The 25,299-nt window shown below is 42.6% G+C and overlaps 1 protein-coding gene across 3 annotated transcripts in view; it reads right to left on the reverse strand.

Annotated features, from left to right (window-relative positions):
* The window catches only part of LOC147107390 (integrator complex subunit 6-like), a 131,379-nt gene that overhangs the window by 40,332 nt on the left and 65,748 nt on the right, over positions 1 to 25,299 (reverse strand). For all 3 annotated transcript variants that reach the window (XR_015080781.1, XM_086006388.1, XM_086006387.1), the window contains 3 exons: positions 16,754 to 16,917; positions 15,273 to 15,425; positions 10,288 to 10,420 (listed from right to left, as the gene is read on the reverse strand). Coding sequence is in view for 2 of the 3 variants with exons in the window: in XM_086006388.1 (XP_085862514.1) it covers positions 10,288 to 10,420; positions 15,273 to 15,425; positions 16,754 to 16,917 (450 nt within the window). In the remaining variant the exon portion in view is untranslated. The remainder of the gene's footprint in view (positions 1 to 10,287; positions 10,421 to 15,272; positions 15,426 to 16,753; positions 16,918 to 25,299) is intronic.

A 25,299-nucleotide genomic window follows, 5' to 3' on the forward strand; every position in this document is an offset into this window, starting at 1 on the left:
CCCCCTCTGTCTGCAGTCAATTGCACTCGAGCAAGCAAAAACATCGGAAGTCAGTTTAGGGCAGTCACTACGAAATAAACAGAGTTAACGTTTCAAGTCGATGACCTTTCGTCAGAACAGAAAAAAAAGTTAGAGATACAACAGATTTTAAGCAAGTGCAGGGGCAGGGAAAGGGGGGAGGGGAGGGAAAAACTAAAAGGAAGGTCTGTGATAGGGTGGAAGGCAGGAGAGATTAAATGACAAAAGGTACGATAGTACAAAGCAAATGGAGATGGCAATGGGACAAGTAAAGAAACAAAAGATGGGTCTACAAGAGGTGTAAATGGGAATGGCAGAATCAACAGCTGCCATTTGAATAAAATAGGGGCAGAGGTTTTGGTCTGAAATTGTTGAACTCAACAGAGTGCAGAAGGCTGTAAAGTGCCTAATCGAAAGATGAGGTGTTGTTCCTCGAGCTTACGTTGAGTTTCGTTGGGACAGTGCAAGAGGCGGGGGTCAGAGTGGGAGCAGTGAATTCAAGTGACAGGCGACCGGAAGCTCGGGGTCACGCTGTGGACTGAGCCGGAGGTGTTCCGCAAAGCAGTCACCCAATTGGCGTTTGATCTCCCCAATGTAGAGGAGGTCGCATCATGAGCAGCGAATGCAGTATACTAAATTGAAAGAGATACAAGTAAATTGCTGTTTCACCTGGAAGGAGTGGTTGGGGTCCTGGACAGTGGGAAGGGAGGAGATAAAAGGGCAGGTGTTGCATCTCCTGTGCTTGCACAGGAAAGTGCCATGGGAAAGGGAGGGGGTGTTAGGGGTGACTGAAGAATGGACCAGGGTGTCACGGAGGGAGCAGTCCCTTCGGAATGCTGAAAGGGGAGGGAAGGGGAAGATGTGTTTGGTGGTGGGATCGCACTGGAAATGGTGGAGGATGATCCGTTGAATGTGGTGGCTGGTGGGGTGAAAGGTGAGGACAAGGGGATCCCTATCGTGGTTCTGGGAGGGAGGGGAAGGGGCGAGAGCAGGAGTGTGGAAAATGGAACGGACACGGTCGAGGGCCATGTCAATCACGGTAGTAGTGAATCCTCGGTTGAGGGAAAAGGAAGACATGCTGGCAGCGCTAGCATGGAAGGTGGCATCGTCAGAGCAGATGCAATGGAGAAACTGGGAAAATGGAATGGAGTCCTTACAGGAAGCGGGTTGGGAGGAAATTTATTCCAGGCAGCTGTGGGAGTCAGTGGGTTTGTAGTGGATGTTTGTCGATAGCCTATCCCCAGAAATGGAGACAGAGAAGTTGAAGAAGGGAAGGGAAGAGTCAGAGATGGGCCATGTGAAGGTGAGGGAAGCGTGGAAATTGGAAGCAAAGTGAATGAAATTTTCTAGTTCAGGGCGAGAGCAGGAAACGACACCAATACAATCATCAATGTACCAGGAAAAAAGGTGAGAGAGGGGACCAGAGTAGGACTGGACCAAAATGTTCCACGAAATGGCAGGCATAGCTAGGACCCACACAGGTTCCCATAGCAACACATTTAATTTGGAGGAAGTGAGTGGAGTCAAAGGAGAAGTTGTTCAATGTGAGAACAATTTCAGCCAGGCGGAGGAGAGTGGTGGTGGATGGACCTCTGTTAAAGGAAAGAGGAGCGCCCTCGGGCCGTTCTGGTGGAGAATGGAGGTGTCGAGGAATTGGACGTCCATAGTGAAAAGGAGACGACTGGGGCCAGGAAATTGAAACCGTTAAAAGTGGTGGAGGGAGTCAGAAGAGTCGCAGATGTAGGTGGGAAGAGACTGGACAAGGGGAGAAAGACATAGGAGCAGGAGTAGGTCATTTGGCTCCACGAGCCTGCTCCGCCATTCAATAAGATCATGGCTGATCTGATCTTGGCCTCAACTCCACTTCCCTGCCCACTCCCCATAACCCTCGACTCCCTTATCATTCAAAAATCGGTCTATCTCCACCTTAAATATATTCAATGACTCAGCCTCCACATCTCTCTGGGGCAGAGAATTCCAAAGATTCACGACTCTCAGAAGAAATTCCTCATTTCCATTTTAAATGGGTGCCCCCTTATTCTGAAATGATGCCCCCTAGTTCTAGATTCCTCCACGAGGTGAAACATCCTCTCTGCATCTACCCGGCCAAGCCCTTTCAGAATCTTGGATGTTTCAATAAGATCCCCTCTCATTCTTCTAAACTCCAATGAGTATAGGCCCAACCTGCCTTCATAAGACAACCCCTTCATCTCCGGAATCAACCTCGTGAACCTTCTCTGAACTGCCTCCAATGCAAGTATATCCTTCCTTAAATAAGGAGACCAAAACTGTACGCAGTACTCCAGGTGTGGTCTCACCAACGCCCTGTACAGTTGTAACAGGGCTTACCTACTTTTATATGCCATTCCCTTTGCAATAAAGGACAACATTCCATTTGCCTTCCTAATTACAGGAAACTCCTTATTATCTGACACCAACGGGACCGGCGTGGTGCCGGTTTATCAAAAAGTCCGGATTACAGAGGTATAGTTTAAAAGGTACAAGAGCTCCGTACACAGCAACAAATCCAGGCTTCCCTGTTGCTTAGCAACAAGTGCAGGAACTCCGGCCACAGACCAAGCGTCCCGGTTGCTTAGCAGCAAGTGCACGAACCCCAGTTACACGGCCACAGATCCAGGAACTGCCACTAATATGAAGTAAAACTTACCTGAACCTACTCCTGAATTTTGCCGGTTAAAAGAGTTTCCTGTACTTGCTGTACCTGCATGCTAACTTTTTCTGATTCATGTTCAAGGACCCCCAGATCCCTCTGCATTTTGCAATCTCTCCCCATTTAAATAATACAGTAATTTGCTTTTTTATTTTCCTACCAAAGTGGATAACCTCGCATTTTCCCACATTATACTCCATCTGCCAGATTTTTGCCCACTCACTTAACCTATCTATATCCTTTTGAAGATTCTTTGCATCCTCCACAATTTGCTTTCCCACCTATCTTTGTATCAGCAGCAAATTTGGCTACATTACACTCAGTCCCTTCATCCAAGTCATTAATATAGACTGTAAAAAATTGAGGTCCCAGCACTGATCCCTGCTGCACCCCACTTGTTTGCCAACCTGAAAATTACCCATTTATCCAGACTCTGTTTTCTGTTAATTAGCCAATCCTCTATCCATGCTAATATATTACCCCCAACACCATGAGCTCGTATCATGTGCAGTAACCTTTTATGTGGCACCTTATTGAATGCCTTCTGGAAATCCAAGTACACATCATCTACTGGTTCCCCTTTATCCACCCTGCTCGTTACATCCTCAAAGAACTCCAGCAAATTTGTCAAACATGATTTCCCTTTCATAAAACCATGCTGACTCTGCCTGACTATATTATGATTTTCTAAATGTCCTGCTACCACTTCCTTAATGATGGACTCCAGCATTTTCCCAATGACAGATGTTAGACTAACTGGTCTATAGTTGCCTGCTTTCTGTCTCCCTCCTTTCTTAAATAGGGGCGTTACATTTGCGGTTTTCCAGAAAGAGTCGATAGAGGAGGAAATCAGATCCGCGGGCAAGAACAGGCCGAAACGATGGTCTACCAGGGCAGTTCTGTTTGTGGATCTTCGGAAGGAGGTAGAAGCGGGCTGTGCGGGGTTGGGGAACTATGAGGTTGGCGGCCGTGGAGGGAAGATCTCCCGAGGAGATGAGGTCAGTGACAGTCTTGGAAACGATGGCTTGATGTTCGGTAGTGGGATCATGGTCCAGGAGGAGGTGTCAAAGAGTTGGCGTTCAGCCTCCTCAAGGTAGAGGTCGGTTCACCAAACAACAACAGTGCAGGTTTAATGACAATGTTGGGTTGGATCTGGGAGAATGGAGTCCTGCAAGCTCAGAGGAAGGTAGGTTGGAGTGAGTGAGGGGAACAGAGAAATTGAGACGGCCGATGTCCCGCCAATAGTTCGCAATGTAAAGATCTAGAGAAGCTAAGAGGCCAGAAGGAGGGGTCCAGGTAGAACGAGAATTTACTAGTACTTCTTTCAATTTAGTATTCGCTGCTCACGATGCGGTCTCCTCTACATTGGGGAGACCAAACACAGATCGGGTGACCGCTTTGCAGAACATCTCCGTTCAGTCCGTAAGCATGACCCTGAGCTTCCGGTCGCCTGTCACTTTAATACTCTGCTCCACTCTGACCTCTCTGTCCTCTGCCTCTTGCACTGTTCCAACGAAGCGCAAGGTAAGGTTGAGGAACAGCACCTCATCTTTTGATTAGGCAGTTTACAGCCATCTGGACTCAACATCGAGTTCAACAATTTCATACCATAACCTCTGCCCCTATTTTTTCCCCCCTCACACAGCACAGAAACATAGAAGATAGGAGCAGGAGTAGGCCATTCGGCCCCTCGAGCCTGCTCCGCCATTTAATGAGATCATGGCTGATCATCCAAATTCAGTACCCTGTCCCTGCCTTCTCCCCATATCCCTTGATCCCTTTAGCCTTAAGAAATATATCTAACTCCTTCTTGAATATATTTCATGAATAGGCCTCAACTGCCTTGTGTGGTAGAGAATTCCACAGGTTCACCACTCTCTGGGTGAAGAAATTCCTCCTCATCTCAGTCCTAAATGGCTTACCCCTTATCTTTAGACTGTGACCCCTGGTTCTGGACTCGCCCGCCATCGGGAACATCCTTCCTGCATCTAGTCCGTCTAGTCCTGTTAGAATTTTATACGTTTTAATGAGATCCCCTCTCATTCTTCTAAACTCCAGTGAGTATAAGCCCAATCGACCCACTCTCTCCTCATATGTCATTCCTGCCATCCCAGATATCAGTCTGGTGAATCTTCGCTGCACTCCCTCCATGGCAAGAACATCCTTCCTCAGATAAGGCGACCAAAACTGCACACAATACAGTACGAGGTGTGGTCTCACCAAGGCCCCGTACATCTGCAGCAAGACATCCTTGCTCCTGTACTCGAATCCTCTCGCTACGAAGGCCAACATACCATTTGCCTTCTTAACCGCCTGCTGCACCTGCACGCTTACCTTCAGCGACTGGTGCACAAGGACACCCAGGTCTCGTTGCACGTCCCCTTCTCCCAATCTATTGTCGTTCGGATAATAATCTGCCTTCCTGTTTTTGCCACCGAAGTGGATAACCTCGCATTTATCCACGTTATACTGCATCTGGCGTGCATGTTGATGATTCTGCTATTCCCATTTACACCTCTTCTAGACTCATCTTTTGTTTTTGTTTTTTACTTGTCCCATTACCATCTCCTTCTGCTTTATACCATCATACCTTTTATCATGTAATCTCTCCTGCCTTCCACCCTATCACAGACCTTCCCTTTTGTTCTTTCCTCCCCTCCCCCCTTTCCCTGCCCCTGTACTTGCTTAAAATCTGTTACATCGCTTAACTTTTTTCAGTTCTGACGAAAGGTCATCAACTTGAAACGTTAAATCTGTTTCTCGCTCCACAGATGCTGCCTGACCTGCTGAGTAGTTTCAGCATTTTCTGTTTTTATTTCAGACTTCCAGCATCTGCAGTATTTTGCTTTTGCACTAAGAAATAACCTTTTCTGAGCCTGGCCACGATCAGAAAGGACAAACTTTATGGCAGCATTAAAATAATTTTGGGGCTGACGAGAGCCTGTGTCTCCAGAAGACAGAACTAATACAGGAATTGTGAACGTTCTTTTCAAAAACCTACACAGTCATATCAAGGAACTTAGGGTGTGGTGAGCACATAGATCAGGGCCAGGGCCATTGGTATGAGGGCATTCTCATTACATAGGATTACAGGATTCGAGACACTATTTCAGGGATCGTATTCTTCAATTAATGCACAGACTTTTCAAAAGTGCTACATTTCTAAGAGTGTATCTGCCACAAGAAAGAAACTTTGAAGTGAGACCAGAATATGTGCAACATGGTGCCAATCCTCTCAACAGTCTCCCAAAATAATGAGGTTAAAAGTGTGCAGTTTACATGGGCATTACAAGGTCGGGTAGGATTTTAAGTGGTCCATTTGTATGATACAATTGCAAGTGCAAATGCATGTCCTCTCCCCCATCCCCACTCAGTTCCTCACTGCAGAGCCGCCAAAGACTTTTTAGTATATTTTCAAATAGTTACATGAAGGAATTTGGCATTTGTTTTGAATCCCTGAATTTGCAAAAGTCACGTGCTCGTGTACGAGAAGGGGAGAACAAAAGAAATCAAACAACAAAATGTGGCTACAAACTACGATTTAGAAGTTTCAAAAAATCAGACAACCAGTTTGAAACAGATGTTCAGTCTAGTATGACTTATTCCAACGCTATGACTGTACCAACACACACCAAGAGAGAGAAAGCAAACTATCAGATCTAAGCACAGTGGAAAATCACTAAGATGCGGTTTTCAACATTTGACCAAATCCATACATTTAATTAACCGTATCATTTGTAATACACAGTCGGCATTATAGGGGTGTCCATAGTCTGTCCATTTGTAACGTCTCACTTTAAATCCCTTGTTCTTTGGCGGGTGGGGGAAGAGCTGGAGAAAAATAGCTCCCCAATAGCAAAATGATTTGACTGGTCGAGAGCGAACAGCCAGCCTGCTCAAGCTGTTTTTATGTTGTGCTCGCCGGGGTGCTAAAGCCATTGGTTCATGACAGACAGTTCACACACAGCTGATGGAAACCCCACAGCAAAGCTGGCAGATTCACGAAGGCAGGCTGTGGGGAAAACATGGCGTTTTTAAGGAAAAGTGTCTTCTCATGTGCCGGCTGATGTGAGCAGCACGTTTACTCTGGGGTTCCTGCGGGCTGTGCAAGAACTGCACGTCAGTAACCGGCAACCCCTAGCATCCCACAGAGCACAACAACATCAAAGCAGCTTTAATGGGACTGTACAGGAGGTCATTGCCAAAATGCTAGGTGCTAAACAAAAGCTGTGGGACTCAAATGATTTCCTGCAATGAAATCAATACTCAACAAAAAACAGCTCCAACTAAAGTCAATTTAAAATGCATCTGAAATATTCAAACAGAAATTTGGCAAATTAAAATTAGAACAATGATTTAATTTGCTGCTTGTTAATGCAAAGAAATCTGTGATCATTATTCTGTATTTCTTTTGGGGGTGAGGAGGGACATGGGGTAAACAAGAGAAGTGGGAGAAAAAGTCATGTGATAAAAATTCCTCAACTGAATGCAGTTTAGGAGCACTTCTGTGACCGTCACAGGAAAACCTGTGGCAACGAAGCAAACTCAGACCCAAGGAAATGTGGTAATCATGGAGAAAGATTTTCTACTTAACATCTTGTTTCAACAATAACAACTTGCATTTACATAGCACTTTTAACATGGTAAAACAACCCAAGGCGCTTCACAGGAGTGTTATCAGACAAAAACTGACAGTGAGCCAATGAAGGAGACACTAGGACGGGTGACCAAACACTTGGTCAAACAAGTAGGTTTTAAGGAACGTCTTAAAGGAGAAAAAGGAGAGAGAGAGAGAGAGAGAGAGAGAATATTCCAGAGCTTAGCACCCAAAACGGCTGAAAATTTGGTTGCCAATGATGGGTGCGAAGGAAATGCGGGTCGTACAAGAGGCCAGAGTTCGAGCAGCGCAGAGATCTTGAAGGGTTGTAGGGCTGGAGGGGGTTACAGAGATAGCGAGGGGCGAGGCCATGAAGCGATTTGAACACGAGGCTGAGAACTTGAAAATCGAGGCGTTGCTGGCCCGGGAGCCAATGTAGGTCAGCAAGCTCAGGTGTGTCTTGTGAATGGGACTTCAATGTTAACTCATTATTAAGCAAAAAAGTTAACCACCAAGGCAATTTAAAACATTGCTCTTCCAATCAATTATTTCATCTACTTCTCTAGATGATGTCACACCTACCTCAACCTTTGTGCATAAAGAAATGCTCAATAAGTGCAATCTACTTGTCGATGTAGTATCAGATCCCAGTAGGTTTTAGCATATGCTATTATTGGTATACAATAGAACCCATTGGTAAATAATACTAATTAAATTAAAAATGCAGCTACATGAAGAAATCCAAATAAGATGGAGGAAAGCAATTGCACGAGAAAATGTAACGTAATACCCGAGTTCAGCAAAAGTTACCTACCCATGAAACAATGCAACAGCAATGGCGGGCCTTGGTGTCGACCAATGAACCATGTTTTCTGACTGTCAGAGGAAGTCGAGAGAGAGGCTTATTGGTCAGGCCCAGTTCGTGCTGATTGCATTTCTCCGGACATGTAAAGACACACACATATATACCATCATTAGATTCATGTACAACAAACAAATGCAACATACAGCAATACCAAGGCTGAGAAGCAGAGGTGCAAAAGCAGGTTCATTTTTTTCTAGAACTACAAAAATTAAACTTTAAAATAAAGTAGCACCAACAGTTTTGTGAGCACGATGACCAGTGATTAGCAACTCTGCCAATTTCCATGTCAAACACAATGCACACTCCTTACATTAAGAAACCATTAACTCAACTATTTGAAGACTAAAAAACAAACTTTTGGGGCTGTAATTAGTACACAACTAATAGGCCAGGCTGCAGTCCTATTTTCTGAGGAGATGATTAATTGTGTTGCAGTACAAGTTCAGAGAGCAGGAGGATATTTAACTGTCGTAGATTTATATTATGTAGATGGTCCTCGGCCTCTCATCTACAATGCTAACAATCTCATCACTGAATGAGTTAAAGGATCTTCTTTAAAAACAAACTCCATCAACCACGTGAGGTTTGCTTTGTAAATTAATAAAATAACTTCAGGCCTCAATCCACTTTTCTCCAGGTCAACGGGAAAGGCAGACGTAATGACAATCTCATCGTGTGTCACAATTCCATGAACAGCTTAGGAAATGGGTGGGAGGGAGTCTCATTTGGGCAGGAAAACAGCTGCAGTCTGGTCAGCCCATCCTATCGATCTTTCAAGAGGCGGGTCTCTGCCAATGCCACCAAAGGCACTTCTTAATGACACCTAAATATTCCACAACTTGAGCTGAGCACTGAAACATCACCGCCAGGACATTTTAAATCCACAGCAGCCATGTCATCGGCATTTCTTATATATATTTTTTTTAAATAAATTTTCATCCCCAGGCCAAGACGTCAGGCAAGATGCCCGTGCCTGGTTTATGACGTTCTTGAATGGACCGTTAGGAAGAGCACAAGAACCATCCAGTGCATCAATGTCCTCCTTTCTTTCCATCCACAAGGGAAGGCTTTTGATTCCATGGTGGAGAGCAGGAATTCAATAAGTAACTGAGCATGAAACATTCAAACACACTAATGCACTGTACCATCCTCAACATTTTTCTTAAATTTGAGTCAATATTCTCCAGTTTCCAAAACTTTCTTATATTCCAGCTGATTCCAAAGAATAAAATCATTTGTTTTTAAAATATTAATTTTTAATTTGAACTTTTAATACTAGTCTACTTGTTTTGAATACTGTACTAAATAATCCTTGCTAAATATGCAATTAGTACCCAATCGTAAAAAAGGCACACTAGGAATGGCACAGTCCATCAGTGCACCACGCATTGGCAGAGATTGTCTCTCGACTCATGGTGTCCCAGAGCAGCTGAGCTTAACCTGAACAGCAAGAGGTAGAGAAGAAATGCTTAATTATTTTTCTTCCAGGCCAATTGTAAAAACATATACATAATAGAGGAATCCTGACTGCATCTCTTAAAGGGTGCTTACAAAGATGCACACTGGCACGACTCTGAACAAGTTATCCTGCCCATATGTACACTCTCGCCAGCAAAAAAAAAAGGTCAACTAGGCAAACTGCCAAATCTGTCACCTTTCATTTTAACGTGCAATGCTTTCAGATTTGAATTACAGGACACTCACTCAACTGTGAGCTGGCATTTTCACAACTCAGGACAATTAAGTGCTTCTTTGCAGGAGGTGTTAAATAAGGTGCCTTGCACCAGAAGCATCAGTCATATGATTCTATTTCAAAAAGTATTCCTTTCAAATCACAAGACTAGCCTGTTACAAATTCTGAAAGAGACAGATGGCATTTGCTGCCTTAATAGAACCTTTGGCTAAATCACAGACACTGCTGAAGCTATTTCAGTTAACAACTTCTTAGCTACCAATTCCTATTTGCATCCATTAAATAAATAGATTTGGTGACAGTTGTTAACAGCAAAATTATAGATTTGTAACATTTTACCTCGTCTAACAAGAATGTAAAAGAAATCAGGTAACATGAACACTTTTATTGTTAACCTCAAAACCTGGTCCTCCATTAGAATCCTTGTAAAACATCATACTTACCTAAAAGTGGAAGCAGTACAGGATAGTTGTAAGGCATCACAAAAAGGTTAACACAATTCAAAGCTGTACTAGCTTTTAGGTAACCAAAAGGATGACCCAGGTCACTATACTTCCCACTGTTGTTCACATACACCTGGAATGACAATTTGATGGATTAGAATTTGTTATGCAGGAAGTCTGAAGTCAGGTTTGGAACTCAATTGCCTACACAGCTACTAATCGTGATATTTTCATTCAATAAAAAATGTACATATTTCAGACCAAGGTTGACCTGGGAACATTCAACATGCTAAAGCTAGCTAAAATTAATTAGGAAAAAAATGAAGTTAATCTTGAGAGCAATTTCTCACACTCCTATTTTTGCCTTAATTTGCTCTTTCACTAATCGCTCCATATTTCTCACTCTACAATGATCTTCACATAAATCTTTAATCTCCAGTGGTGTCCCAGTGACTTTGCTTCTGGGAAACTCAAAACTAAAATACCTTAAAAAAAAAAATTAGATTACCTGAACATCCATCGGATAGAAATACTGAACACGGGAACAGGAGTAGGCCATTCAGCCCCTCAAGCCTGTTCTGCTATTCAACTTGATTATGGCTGATCTGCACCTCAACTCCGTTTATCCACCTTTGCTCCATATCCCTTGATACCCTTACCCAACAATAATCTATCGATCTCAGTCTTGAAAATTTAAATTGACCCCCAGCGTCCAAGAAAGTTCCAGATTTCCAGACCAAGGCTCTATGAAACTAAACCATAACTTCCTCACTTTTGAATTCAACCCTTGAGATAAAGGCAAACCTCACTAGCCTTATTACTTTTTGTACATTTGCACTAGAATAATAGAATACACACACGCCAAACTAGATTAGTCAGATATGACCATAGAATATATTTTTTTTAATTCATTGCCTTTACTACTTGAGCTGTTCTGCTTCCCCCAGTCTGAGAAAAATAAAATCTCCCATTAGATCATATTGTTTTTGCTACATGCTTCCCTGATCTCCATATTTATACATCCGCATTTATAAGCAGAATTTGTGATTCTATTATAACTATGAACAATCGGAATCTATTCAGTTAATGCTGTCAATTTTGGTTTCACTGCAGAAAAGTCTCATTTCTTGCATTAAGATTAGCTTTCCTCATTCTTGATGCATACAAATGATGAAGAGGAAGATTACTTAGGACAATGCCCTTCAAATTTTCAGCACTATATAAATGAGGCGGTCATGTAGTCTTCCTTCAGCCCTTGCTGCATTTAAGGCTTCTCTCTGAAGCACAGCAGTGTTCTTTTCAAGAGACAACAAAGAGACCAGATTGATATGAGAAATTAAACAAAAAAATGGAAACTCCAAATATCCCACGAGAGGGAGAACCAAGGGTCATGCAGGGAGTGGGCTGTTTGTGGAGGTGCAAGGAATAAGTGAGGTTATATCTACGGCCAGTAATGGAACATTATTCTACATTCAGTCAACCAGCACAAATTATTCATGTACAGTACTACAAAAAAAAAGTGGTGTGAGACACTGACTTACTATTGAGGTCAACTTAAGTGGTCAAACCAAGAAAGTACTGCTTTGCAACAGCAATGATAAAACTCATGCAGCCATTTTGGGCGTATTTTCCAAAGAAAAGAAGTGGGCATTGCATAAAAAGGAGCTTTGCACACGCAGTCAGAAAATAACATGCGTATTACACTAGACTTAACATTGTTTAGCGACAAAACCTTTAATAACCAATTACCAAATGGTCTTGGACTTCTTTCTGAAAAATTGAAACTTCTTTTTTAAATAAACTAAACATGGGCTGATAACATTTCAGTATGCGAGTTTTCTGCAACAAACCTAACAAGGTTTAACTTCTTAACGTGTAACTCCACTTTGGGCTTATCTGAAGTTTCTGCCAGCTGGAAGGTCCAATATGACAAGAGTTTGTGCAGTTTCAACGTCAATTCCTAAAGAGCACATACTTGCAATGCCAAACCTCCCAGAGTTTGGCACAAGTTGGCAATCGTAGCCAATGGGGCCCTCAAGTCGGCTGTTCTAGAAATGAAAAAAATGTCACCTTGGGGTGCAGTCTTCCAAGGTTAGTGGACAGCAGAAAGACCATGACTCTGTGTCTGGCTGTCCTGTATTTGAACAGACGCTGCTTGCAACTTACATGGAACGCCACAAAAAAATAATGAAAATTGGGATCAAAAGACAAGATAAACAGGCAAGGTCAACTGGGTTGCATATTCATCGCAACAGAACATCTACACCCAGTAAGTTGCTAAACTTTAGCAACCATATTGCCAAATATAGCCCACACTGCTAAAAATAAAAAGCTCAATATTATCTACTAAATCAGAACAATACGGTTAAAAAGCATCAAATTTTAATGGAAAGGACTCTACCACACCTCATCATTCCAATCCACTTGAACATTGCATCACCAGTTCAAGGGGGAGGGAAATACTGCAATGCATTAAAACTTTTAACCAAAAAATTAACCATCAGCCTGAGCTCGATGAGCAACATACAATTCCGATCAACGTTTGACCATAGCCAAAGAATGGAATGAGATTTCCCCCAAGAGTTCGGAGTCAGCACTGAAACATGAACCATCGGCTGGTCACCATACGAGTCACAAAACTCAGGCTGCAAAAGGTCATTACACTGACCAGGCCAGTACTACTTGCATAGCTATGTAAATTGTGCGCGCGCAGTCATACTAGCTGCTTGCATTGGTTAAGCAGTGGGGACAAAGGGAACGAGATCTACACACGATTCCTTTGTTCCCAACATATTAACTTCCAATTAAACAGAACTTCTTTGCAAGCTTCTCATACGAATGGGCACTTGGGTGAGGAGTGCAAACAACCGCAGGAGTCAGCATGTTCAAGTGAGGAGTTAAGGAGTAAATGGAAAAAAGGAAGCTCCCTTTCAACAGAATAGTCATCCAGGTAGCTGCCTAAGCATCTATTTAAAAAAAGTTTTAAAGTGTAACTAGAAAACAGTTGTTGTGCCAGCTGCAGTTACATCAGCCTGAGTAGCTTTGGGGCTGGTGCTGTGTAATGACAGTCCCTTCACTGTGCCATATCAAAAGGGCACACAACCACCTCGCCAATAATCTGCTGCCTTTGAAAACTCAATCATAGCAATAAATTTAAGACTTTGACTCAGTGGCAAGTGAAATATACAAGCCCAGTTCCTTTCCCCTCCTCTCCATAGTCAGCAGTTTCCGATGTGCCTTTCTCAATGTATCCAGTCTGCCAAAATAGGCTTTCATTTTAGATGCAAGTCATAAATAGTCAAGAAATTGATAACAGCATTGCAGGTCTGAGGTGGAGGTATGATGATATGCTTGGTGGCACTGCACATAGTCTTGAGTTTTAGTTCCATATCTCACACTACTTTGAAAAGTTTCCATTTCCTTAACTTAAATTATCACTATTCACTTAATTTGCATTTTCTAACATGCCTGGCTTTTTATCCGAGGTGTTCTCTATTCCTGTATTTGTCTCTGGCACATCAAAAGTTCAACTCGCCAACCAAACTAGTCTCCATAAATCATTACGTGTTCAACCCCAAACACTAGTAGGCTGAGCAAAGGTCTAAGCTTTATTTTCTTAGTTGACAAATTTTATAGACAACATGAAACAATGACCAGCATTCTTGATGAACAGAAAATTAGAATTGGGAATAGTCACCATTAACAGTATCTAGGGTAGTCTACAATAATTTCCAGCAGGATATCACCTGAAGATTCATTTGGATGTGGTGTATTTGGATTTTCAAAAGGCGTTCGATAAGGTCCTGCATAAGAGATTAGCGTGTAAAATTAAGGCACATGGGATTGGTGGCAAGGTATTGACTTGGATAGAGAACTGGTTGGCAGACAGAAAGCAAAGAGTTGGAATAAACGGCTCTTTTTCTGAGTGGCAGGCAGTGACTAGTGGGGTACCGCAGGGATCGGTCCTTGGACCCCAGCTATTCACAATATATATTAATGATCTGGACGAGGGAACTAGATGTAATATCTCAAGTTTGCAGACGACACAATGCTGGGTGGGCGTGTGTGCAGTGAGGAGGATGCCGAGAAACTCCAGTATGATTTGGACAGGTTGGGTGATTGGGCAGAAGCATGGCAGATGCAATATAACGTGGATAAATGCGAGGTTATTCACTTTGGTGTCAAAAACAGGAAGGCAGATTATCTGAATGGCAATAGATTGGGAGAAGGGGAAGTGCAACGAGACCTGGGCGTCCTTGTGCACCAGTCGCTGAAAGTAAGCATGCAGGTGCAGCAGGCGGTTAAGAAGGCAAATGAGTACAGGAACAAGGATGTCTTGCTGCAGTTGTACAGGGCCTTGGTGAGACCACATCTTGAGTATTGTGTGCAGTTTTGGTCGCCTTATCTGAGGAAGGATGTTCTTGCCATGGAAGGAGTGCAGCAAAGATTCACCAGGCTGATACCTGGGATGGCAGGAATGACATATGAGGAGAGATTGGGTTGATTGGGCTTGTACTCGCTGGAGTTTAGAAGAATGAGAGGGGATCTCATCGAAACTTATAAAATTCTAACAGGACTAGACAGACTAGATGCTGGAAGGATGTTCCCGATGGCGGGGGAGTCCAGAACCAGGGGTCACAGTCTGAGGATAAGGGGTAAGCCATTTAGGACAGAGATGAGGAGGAATTTCTTCACCCAGAGAGTGGTGAACCTGTGGAATTCTCTACCACAGAAGGCAGTAGAGGCCAATTCATTAAATATATTCAAGAAGGAGTTGGATATATTTCTTAAGGCTAAAGGGATCAAGGGATATGGGGAGAAGGCAGGAACAGGGTACTGAATTTGGATGATCAGCCATGATCTCATTGAACGGCGGAGCAGGCTCGAGGGGCCGAATGGCCTACTCCTGCTCCTATCTTCTACGTTTCTGTGTTTCTATGTTAAGGCGAATATACAAAAAGACAAACCTGTTTGGGTTACCTTACCTGCCAGCAGATGTGAGGAGATTTGCGTTCCAGAATATACTGGGTTAAAGGTGAAGGTTCCAGCTCATATTTATCAAAAGGCAGTTTATCAATAACCATTGGGTCACAATCAACGCAGGAGAATTTCACCACAGGATGAGCGCTGCGAGGTGGCTGGGTTAAGAAAGGGTACAGAATGAAACAAGCATTGCCTGTAATCAAAATTTCACTAACACTAAGTTAGTCTCACAAATTAAAATAATTCTCTATGATAGTCAGTCAGTTAAGTTATTGTAGAATAAATAAAACAGAAAATGCTGGAAACACTCAGCAGGTCGGGCAGCATCTGTGGAGAGAGGAACAGAGTTAACGCTTCAGGTCGATGACCTTTTGTCAGAACTGGAAAAAGTTCGAGATGTAACAGGTTTTAAGCAAGTACAGGGGCAGGAAAAGGAGGAGTGGAGGAAAGAACAAAAGGGAAGGTCTGTGATAGAGTGGAAGGCAAGAGAGATTAAATAACTAAAGGGATGATGGTGCAATGCGAAAAGAAATGGTAAAGGGACAAGAAACAAAAGATGGGCCTAGGGGAGGTGTAAATGGGAATAACAGAATCATCAGCAACAGCTGCCGTTCGAAAAAATGGGGGCAGAGGTTATGGTCTGAAATTGTTGAACTCAATGTTGAGTCCGGAAGGCTGTAAAGTGCCTAATAGAAAGATGAGGTGCTGTTCCTCGAGCTTACATTGAGCTTCATTGGAACCGTGTAGGAGGCCGAGGACAGAGGGGTCAGAGTGGGAGTGGGGCGGAGAATTAAAGTGACAGGCGACCGGAGCTCGTGGTCACGCTTGCAGACTGAATTTGGTGTACCGCAAAGCAGTCACCCAATTTGCGTTTGGTGTCCCCAATGTAGAGTAGACCACATAGTGAGCAGCGAACACAGTATACTAAATTGAAAGAAGTACAAGTAAATCGCTGTTTAACCTGGAGTTAATCTAGAATCTGGGTGTACATATTATGCCTTTTAAAAATTGTGTTGAAGGAGTGGAAGAATGGGAAAACAGTATTAATTGGACTTAACAATTTAATACATAACATTTTGCAGGAGTTCTTTGGTCGACTGTCACCTTTCTAAAGGCATCATATGCAATCATTTTGATCATAAGTAATCAAGTGGTATTAAAGTGCTGTGTCAAGGTGCCAGAGCAGTAGGGCAAAGCTTCTTCTCCTTTGATTCCCTCATGGCAAGTTTTGGAACAGTTTGAGCGCACAGAAGAGGGAACCAAAGTCCAAACAACTTCCATAGGGTGTCTTCTGGTAGTGGTGGGCTAACAGTGGCTCAGTGTTCCTGTGCAGCCAAACGGTGCAAGATAGCAAAGTAAATTTAAAAAGGACAATTTTCTTTCAATTACCATTTTAGACAAATATATACACACTTGAACACAGTAATATGCAAGAAATGTCTTGGAGGCGAACAAAAGCAGAAGTAGATTAGCAAAAACTTACTAGGGTTGGAGAGTTTTGGTCTGGCCAGAAGGACTCTGGGATTGGCCAATGTCCAACTGGAACACCAGTTTTGTGGTTGGGCCGTATATAGATGAGTTTGTGACAACTGTGCCAAAGTTGCGGTCCAAGCGGAGGAGCAGATTTAAGTGCATCAAGAATACCATCTAGACAAGATGAATAAAATGCAAGTGACAAAACCATATTTACAAATCTTTGGTTCAATTTAATGTAACATGTTGCTTAATGACAACAGCTCCTTATTTTCAGCCCACTGTATACACTGATTGAATTCTAATCATAAGGGAGGGGGGGTAAACTAGGTGGCTCAAGGCCCTAGATACTGGCCTTTCACTTGTGGGTCCTGGGATCAAATCCAACCCAGACCGATAGGATCAACGGGTCTGCTGATTTTAAGGAACTTATTTGAGCAGAGTTTCAGCTATCTCTAGTTTTTGGTGGACATAGTCCTACAGAACAAAACTGTCTCTAATAAGGCACTAATTGGCAATCTCACTGGTGTGGGAAATGGATAAGATGATATACAGGTGCAGTAGATGGTGTTCTGCATGTGGCTGTGCTAGACCTGACCTGGGAGTTCTTGATGTGGACAAAGTGTGCACTGAAATGCAGATAATTCCACTCTCCAGCATTAACAGCCTTGATGAGCAGAAAAATATTACATGAAAGATAAATATCACAAGGGCCTCCCTTACAGACGTGGAAATTTCATCCAGCGCTATTCATTCGCCCGCTGACGCTAAGTCAAGGCTCACACACGAATGAAGGCAATTTGGGAGAGTCATCAGTGGGCAACTGGCACCTGTGGATCAGTACTTCAGCGAAGAGACAATACATTCAGGAGAGCATGGGAGATAAACCAATTTTTTAAAAAACACTCCAGTTTTGATGAAGGGACTACAAAAAGTTAACTTGGCTTTTCTCTTGACAGATGCTGTGTATTTCCAGCATAACTTTTTTTTTTTCTCATGACCAATCTCCTTCCCACGAACAGCGGACAGGGTAAGGATTACCAAGTTAAAAATGAGCAATCCGACAGAAAGCAAAAGCACCTTCATGGAAACATGCTTCCGACAAATGCAGTCGGCCTCAGATATTTTCACCATTCTTGGTGCACAAAATGTCTTCTTTCTTTTGATGAAAACATGTATGAAGATTTGTTTCAAAGATAGCCAACAGAAGCAAGGAAAGATGCAACCTTTCAATGCAATTCAAGGTGGCCCAATGAAAAGGTTTTAAAAATCCACCCGTATTAAAATGTTGGTAAAAAGTTAGTTCAGTAACAAATCAGGAAAAAACCATTATCTTCATAACTAATTGCTGTTTTACATCCAAAGTGCAAGTCAATGCAGAACCGAAACCAACTCTACTGTCTGTCTCGGGGAAAATAGAAGTCTCATGGATCAATATATCGATGCATGTAAACAGTCTACAATTTAGATCAGATGGTAGATGTCCTATAGTGATTGATCAAGGACACTCCACCAGCATGGGGGGAGGTGGAAGAAAAAGATTGGGCATTACTGACAATGGCTCCTCACCTCAATCCCCAATTATTGTAAAAAAGCTGTTTTGGCCTTCAGTGTAAAGACAAAGAAACTTAGAACTGATGGGGATTATAGGGCTGTAATGTAATCACATCTCAAACAAAGTCATGCCCACAAAACTGATGCTTGACCCACTTTTTATCCCAATCCCAAGTAGCAGTACTGCCTCAAAATCCTTCCTGGGCAATTTTGGCCGTCAAAGTTTTTCCATAATGAAATCAGAATTCTTTTTTTTTTTAATTGGGGAAAGTAATTTAAGTGATTTCAGTTCCTATGCTGCCATAAATCCCTTATGCCCTTTAGTGTTACTGCACTATATGAAATGTCGAATGTGTATTCACTCTGGGCTTAGAGAAATATTCAAACTGAACATACGGGGCATACAGCTTCTAGTAACTAAATATTAAAGGGAAACAGCTAGGGTTGGGGTAGAACTTACCATGTAAAATCTTCATCTCTTCCTTCCCCTTACCATTTCCTAAAGAACTGCAGTTCCATTTATTTGCTGGTTATCTTCAGTCTTGTTTAATTTTAGTGAGCACAAGATAAACATGGATGCGAAAGGCTGCTCATCCCATAGGACTTCAATGATCCACAAACACCCTTCAGCTCCCCCAATGTTGCAACCAATTATTTCGTCAATAAATCCAAGGTTTTCACCTCCACTACTCCCACAATGTTGCAACCAATTATTTCTTCAGTAAGTCCAAGGTTTTCACCTCCACTACTGAATCCAGAAGCCTGTTCCACATCACTCTGAAGAACTTGTCCTGGTCTTCCAATTTAGTTTCAAGTAATTTTCCAGATTTACCTTCTCCATAGCAGTTACATAGATACATACATAGAGATAGGAACAGGAGTAGGCCATTCGGCCCTTCGAGCCTGCTCCGCCATTCAATGAGATCATGGCTGATCTTCGTCTGAGATCATAGCTGATCTTACCAGTTCAGTACCCCGTCCCCGCCTTTTCTCCGTAACCCTTAATCCCCTTAGCCTTCAGAAATATATCCAATTCTCTCTTGAAAATATTTATTGAATTAGCCTTCACCATCATACACCTCCATAACATCACTTGTCAGTTGCCTCCTTTTGTTTCTCATACCTCTGACACTAAAAGATCAGCGTGGACATTTTCTCTTGATGTCTCCTTCATATCAATGACCAGAACTGGACACAAGCCCTGACCAGAACACTATATAGTTTGAGTACATCTGTCACTACTACTCCACTGTGCTAGCAGTGCTGGAGGAATACTTTAGCATCCTATTGCTTTCTTAATTACTGTTCTGCACTGGTTTGATGTGTTTAAGCACTGAGCTGACTAGGACCCCTAGATCTCAACTTCATCCTTAGTTATTATGACACCGTACGTTTATTTCTAGGGGTATAGAATTGAAAAGTAGGGCAGTTATGCTAAACCTGTTTCGAACCTAGGTTAGACCACACTTAAAGAACTGCGTACAGTTCTGGTCACCATATTATAAAAAAGATATAGAGGCACTGGAGAGGGTGCAGAGGTGATTTACAAGGATGATACCAGAAATGCGAGGGTATACATATCAGGAAAGGATGAACAGGCTGGGTCTCTTTTCTCTTGAAAAATGGCAGCTGAGGGGTGACCTAATAGAGGTCTTTAAAATTATGAAAGGTTTTGATAAGAGTGGATACAGAGAGAATGTTTCCACTTGTGGGGAAGAGCATAACTAGAGGCCATCAATATAAGATAGTCACCAAGAAATCCAATAGGGAATTCAGTAGAAACTTCTTTACCCAGAGAGTGGTGAGAATGTGGAGCTCGCTACCACAGGGAGTGGTTGAAGCGAATAGTATCGATGCATTTAAGGGGAGGCTAGACAAGCATATGAGAGAAAAGAGGACAGAGGGTTATGCTGACAGATTAAGTTGAGGAAAGACGGGAGGAGGCTCGCGTGGAGCATAAACACCAGCATGGACTGGTTGGGTCAAATGGCTTGTTTCTGTGCCGTCTATCCTATGTAGAATACAGATGTTTTCCTTTTTTAATGCAGTACTTTAAATTTACATACATTAAATTTCATCAGCCACTGTTCCACCCACTTGCAAATTGATCCAACTTCTTTTGTATTTCACAATGAGCTTCATCAGAATCAACTGTCTTTGCGATGTTATAGCTACTTTGGAACTCAATGGCGAGCTCTGTTAATTCATCGTTATGTTTCCAGCAATTTCTGGGCCAATATCTACTGTATGTAGAGGACACTGAAGTCAAGTAGAATAAAGTGCAAGAATCTTCTACACTGAAGATCGCTCACTGTGACTGAAAAGTTATCTTATTAGGTACATAATCACGGTGGAATACCTGAACACTTGCCACAATAGCTCGAATACCCTTTTATTGCAACAAAACAACCATCATATTCAGAAGGCCATCACTGTGGATACACAATATTGATAGCCAGATAGTCATAAACTAGTCACGCTTTGCCTCTTGCTGTGCAATACGCCACCCATGCTCAAGCGCTGTATCCTGATTAAAGAACTTGATGGGGTAGATGGAGAGATACGATCTCCTCTGGTGGGCGAGTCCAGAACACGGGGGCATAACCTTAAAATTAGAGGGTGATGTCAGAAAGTACGTCTTCACACAAAGGGTCATGGAAATCTGGAACTCTCTTCCCCTGCCAAAAAGCTGTTGAGGCTAGGTCAATTGAAAATTTCAAAACGGAGATGGATAGATTTTAGTTAGGCAAGCATATTAAGGGTTACAGAACAAAGGCAGGTAGAGGGAGTTAAGGTACAGATCAGTCAAGATCTAACTGAATGGCAGAACAGGCTCGAGGGGCTGAATGGCCTACTCCTGCTCCAGACTAAGCCAGCCATTCCATTTTTAGTGGCATCACCAAGTTGAAATTTTTAGAGGGCTGGTCTCAACACATCATCTCATTACCCACATGTCTTTGAACAAACTCTAATAAGAACATAAGAAATAGGAGCTGGAGTAGGCCATTTGGCCCTTTGAGCCTGCTCCACCATTCAATGTCATGGCTGATGATCTACCTAAACTCCACTTTCCCACACTATCCCCACATCCCTTAATTCTCTTAGTTCCCAAAAACTTAACCTCTGTCTTGAATATACTCAATGGCTGAGCATCCACAGCTCTCTGGGGTAGAGAATTCCAAAGATTCACAACCCTTTGATTGAAGAAATTTTTCATCTCAATCCTAAATGGCCGACCCCTTATTCTGAGACTGACCCCGTGGTCTGGATTCCCTAGCCAGGGGAAACATTTTCTCAGCATTAACCCTGTCAAGCCCCTTCGGAATTTTATGTTTCAATTAGATCACCATTCGACTCAATCTCTCCTCGTAGGGAAATTCCCTCATTCCAGGAACCAGTCTAGTGAACCTTCGTTGCACTCTCTCTCTCTATGGCAAGTATGTCTTTCCTTAGGTAATGAGACCAGAACTGTGCACAGTACTCCAGGTGTGGACTCACCAATACCCTGTATAATAGTAAGACTTCTTTACTCTTATACTCCAATCCCTTTGAAACAAAAGCTAGCATACCATTTGCTTTCCTAATTGCTTGCTGCACCTGCATGTTAACTTTGTGATTCATGTACAAGGACACCCAAGTACCTCTGAATGCAAACATTTCCCAGTCTCACCATTCAAAAAATATTCTGCTTTTTTGTTTTTCCTACCAAAGTGGATAACTTCACACTTCCCCACATTGTATTCCATTTGCCATGCTCTTGCCCACTCAGTCAACCTGTCTATATCTCTCTGCAGCCTCTTTGCGTCCTCCTCACAGCTTACTTTCCCACCTAACTTTGTATCAGCAGCAAACTTGGATACATTATACTCAATCCCTTCATCCAAGTCATTAATATAGATTGCAAATAGCTGAGGCCCCAGCACTAATCATTGCTGTACCCAGCTAGTTACAGCCTGCCAACCCGAAAAACTCCCGTTTATTCCTACTCTGTTTTCTGTCCGTTAACCAATCCTCAATCCATGCTAATATATTGTCCTCAATCACGTGAGTCCCAATTTTGTGTAATAACCTCTTGTGTGACACCTTATCGAATGCTTTTTGAAAATACAAATACACCACATCCACTAGTTCCCCCTTATCCATCCTACTACAGGAAACTCTTTTATCCGGCACCGACGGGACCGGCGTGGTGCCGGTTGATCAAAAAGTCCGGATTACAGAGAGGTATACTTACTAAGGTACGAGAGCCCCGTACACGGCCACAGATCCATGCGTCCCGGTTACACAGCACTTGTGCAGGAGTCCCGGTTACACGGCCACAGATCCAGGAACTCCTGTTACACGGCCACTAATATATAGTAAAACTTACCCGAACCTACTCCTGAATTTTGCCGGTTAAGAGAGATTTCCGGTTATTTAGGTGCCGGTAGAGTTTCCTGTAGTTACATTTTCAAAAAACTAACAGATTTGTCAAACACTATTTCCCTTTTATAAAACCATGTTGGCTCCGCCTAATCATATTATGATTTTCTAAGTGCCCAGTTACCACGTTCCTAATACAGGAAACTTTGGATTATCCGGAATACTCGATCTAACGGCAAAAATCAGGAGCTGTTTTCTGTAAGTTTTTTTAGATCTCGGTTTTCCCCCCCCCAGTCAGCCACTGCAAGGTCTGTAGCTATAGCAACAGCTTCAGCTACAGACGCTTGCAGCTGCAGCCGACTCTTTAGAAGCTGTTGCTAAGCAGCAGTGTTTGTTGTCAGATACGGAGATGAAAACCTCCGTATGCTTCAATATTAACTTTGTATGTCCGGCAGTTTTGATAGATCGGCAACTCGCCAGTCCCGTCAGTGCCGGATATCACAAAGTTTCCTGTAATAGATTCTAGCATTTTGCCTACTACTGATGTCAGGCTAACTGGCCCATAGCTCCCCATTTTTTCTCTTCCTCCTTTCTTAAATAGCGGCGTTATGTTTGCTACCTTCCAATCCTTGGGGAGTGTTCTAGAATCTAGGAAATTCTGGCAGATTAATACTAGTGCATCCACTATCTCTGTAGCTACCTCTTAAAACCCTAAGATGCAGGTCATCAGGATTTGTCGCCACTTAGTCCCATTAATTTCTCCAGTACTATGTCTTTACTTATACTGATTTCTTTAAGTTCCTCACTCTCTCTAGACCCTTGGTTCTCCATTATTTCCAGAATGATTTTTGTCTCTTCTACAGTGAAGACAGATACAAAGTATTTGTTTAATGTCTCTGCCATTTCCTTATTCCCCATTATAATTTCACCTGTCTCTGCCTCTAACATGGTTGAATTCCATATTCAATTAGAGGGTGAAAAGGTTGGATCTCAAACAAGCGTGCTAAGCTTGAATAAAGGAGACTATGAAGGTATGAGAGCGGAATTGAGTAGAGTGGATTGGGAAAATAGATTAAAGGGTAAGACGATACATGATCAGTGGTGTACATTTAAGGAGCTATTTTACAACTTCCAAAAAATATATATTCCACTGAGAAGAAAAGGGTGTAAAAGAAAAGACAGCCATCCGTGGCTAAGTAAAGAAATTAAGGATAGTATTCGACTAAAAACAAGGGCATATAAGGTAGCCAAATCTAGTGGGAGGATAGAGGATTGGGAAAACTTTAAAAGACAGCAAAAAATAACAAAAAGATTGATTAAGAAAGGGAAGATAGATTATGAAAGTAAATTAGCAAAAAATATAAAAACAGATAGTAAGAGTTTTTATCTATCTATCTATCTATATATATAAAGCGGTTCTTCTGTCTGTCATTCCGTCTGTCCAATCCTACAGTACAGTCCCCTGATGGTTGGCCAATCGGTGTGTGTGTGTGTGTGTGCGGGACTAATCGTTTTCATCTCAGGGATCTGGCAGCCATTGTTTCACTGCCATTACTTCAGCTTCCAACTCAAACTACTTTGATCATCCAGCTTTGAAAAAGTTAGTATCTCTTTTAAAAATAACATAACATTTACCAAAAACGTTTTATAAGTACTTTCACTTTCATCTTTCAAGGTATTAAAAGGTAGAAATGTTGCCCGGCAGCAGATTGAGAGGGGGACACAGACAGGGCCCAAAAGCCTGGGACTCGATTTAAAATGTTGCCTGGCAGCAGATTCACAGAGGGACACAGAGAGGCCCCAAAGCCTGGCACTCGATTTAAACCGCCCGGCTCAAAACAGCCCTGGCAACGCCGGGCTCCCCCCAGCTAGCAGTTATATAAAAAGAAAAAGGGTGGCTAAAGTAAATGTTGGTCCCTTAGAGGATGAGACCGGGAAATTAATGGTGGGAAATATGGAGATGGCAAAAACACTGAATGAATATTTTATATCAGTCTTTACAGTAGAAGACACTAAGAATATCCCAACACTGGACAAACAGGGGGCTAAAGGGGGGGGGGGGGGGGGGGAGAGGAGCTAAACACGATCAAAATCACTAAGGAAGTGGTACTCGGTAAAATAATGGGACTCAAGGCGAATAAATCACCTGGACCTGATGGCTTACATCCTAGGGTCTTGCGAGAAGTGGCGGTAGGGATTGTGGATGCATTGGTAATAATTTTCCAAAACTCCCTGGACTTGGCAAAGGTCCCGGCAGACTGGAAAACTGCTAATGTAACACCCTTATTTAAAAAGGGCAGTAGACAGAAGGCTGGAAACTATAGACCGGTTAGCCTAACATCTGTGGTAGGTAAAATTTTGGAGTCCATTATTAAGGAGACAGTAACAAGACATTTGGATAATCATCATTTAATAGAACAAAGTCAGCATGGTTTTATGAAGGGGAAGTCATGTTTGACAAATTTGCTGGAGTTCTTTGAGGAAGTAACACATAGGGTGGATAAAGGGGAACCAGTGGACGTAGTGTATTTAGACTTCCAAAAGGCATTTGACAAGGTGCCACACAAAAGATTATTGCTTAAGATAAAAAATCACAGGATTGGGGGTAATATTCTGGCATGGATAGAGGATTGGCTATCT

Source organism: Somniosus microcephalus, chromosome 14 (assembly GCF_052327205.1).
Source record: "Somniosus microcephalus isolate GS21.2 chromosome 14, FLI_Smic_1.0, whole genome shotgun sequence".
NCBI classification, from domain to species: Eukaryota; Metazoa; Chordata; class Chondrichthyes; order Squaliformes; family Somniosidae; genus Somniosus; species Somniosus microcephalus.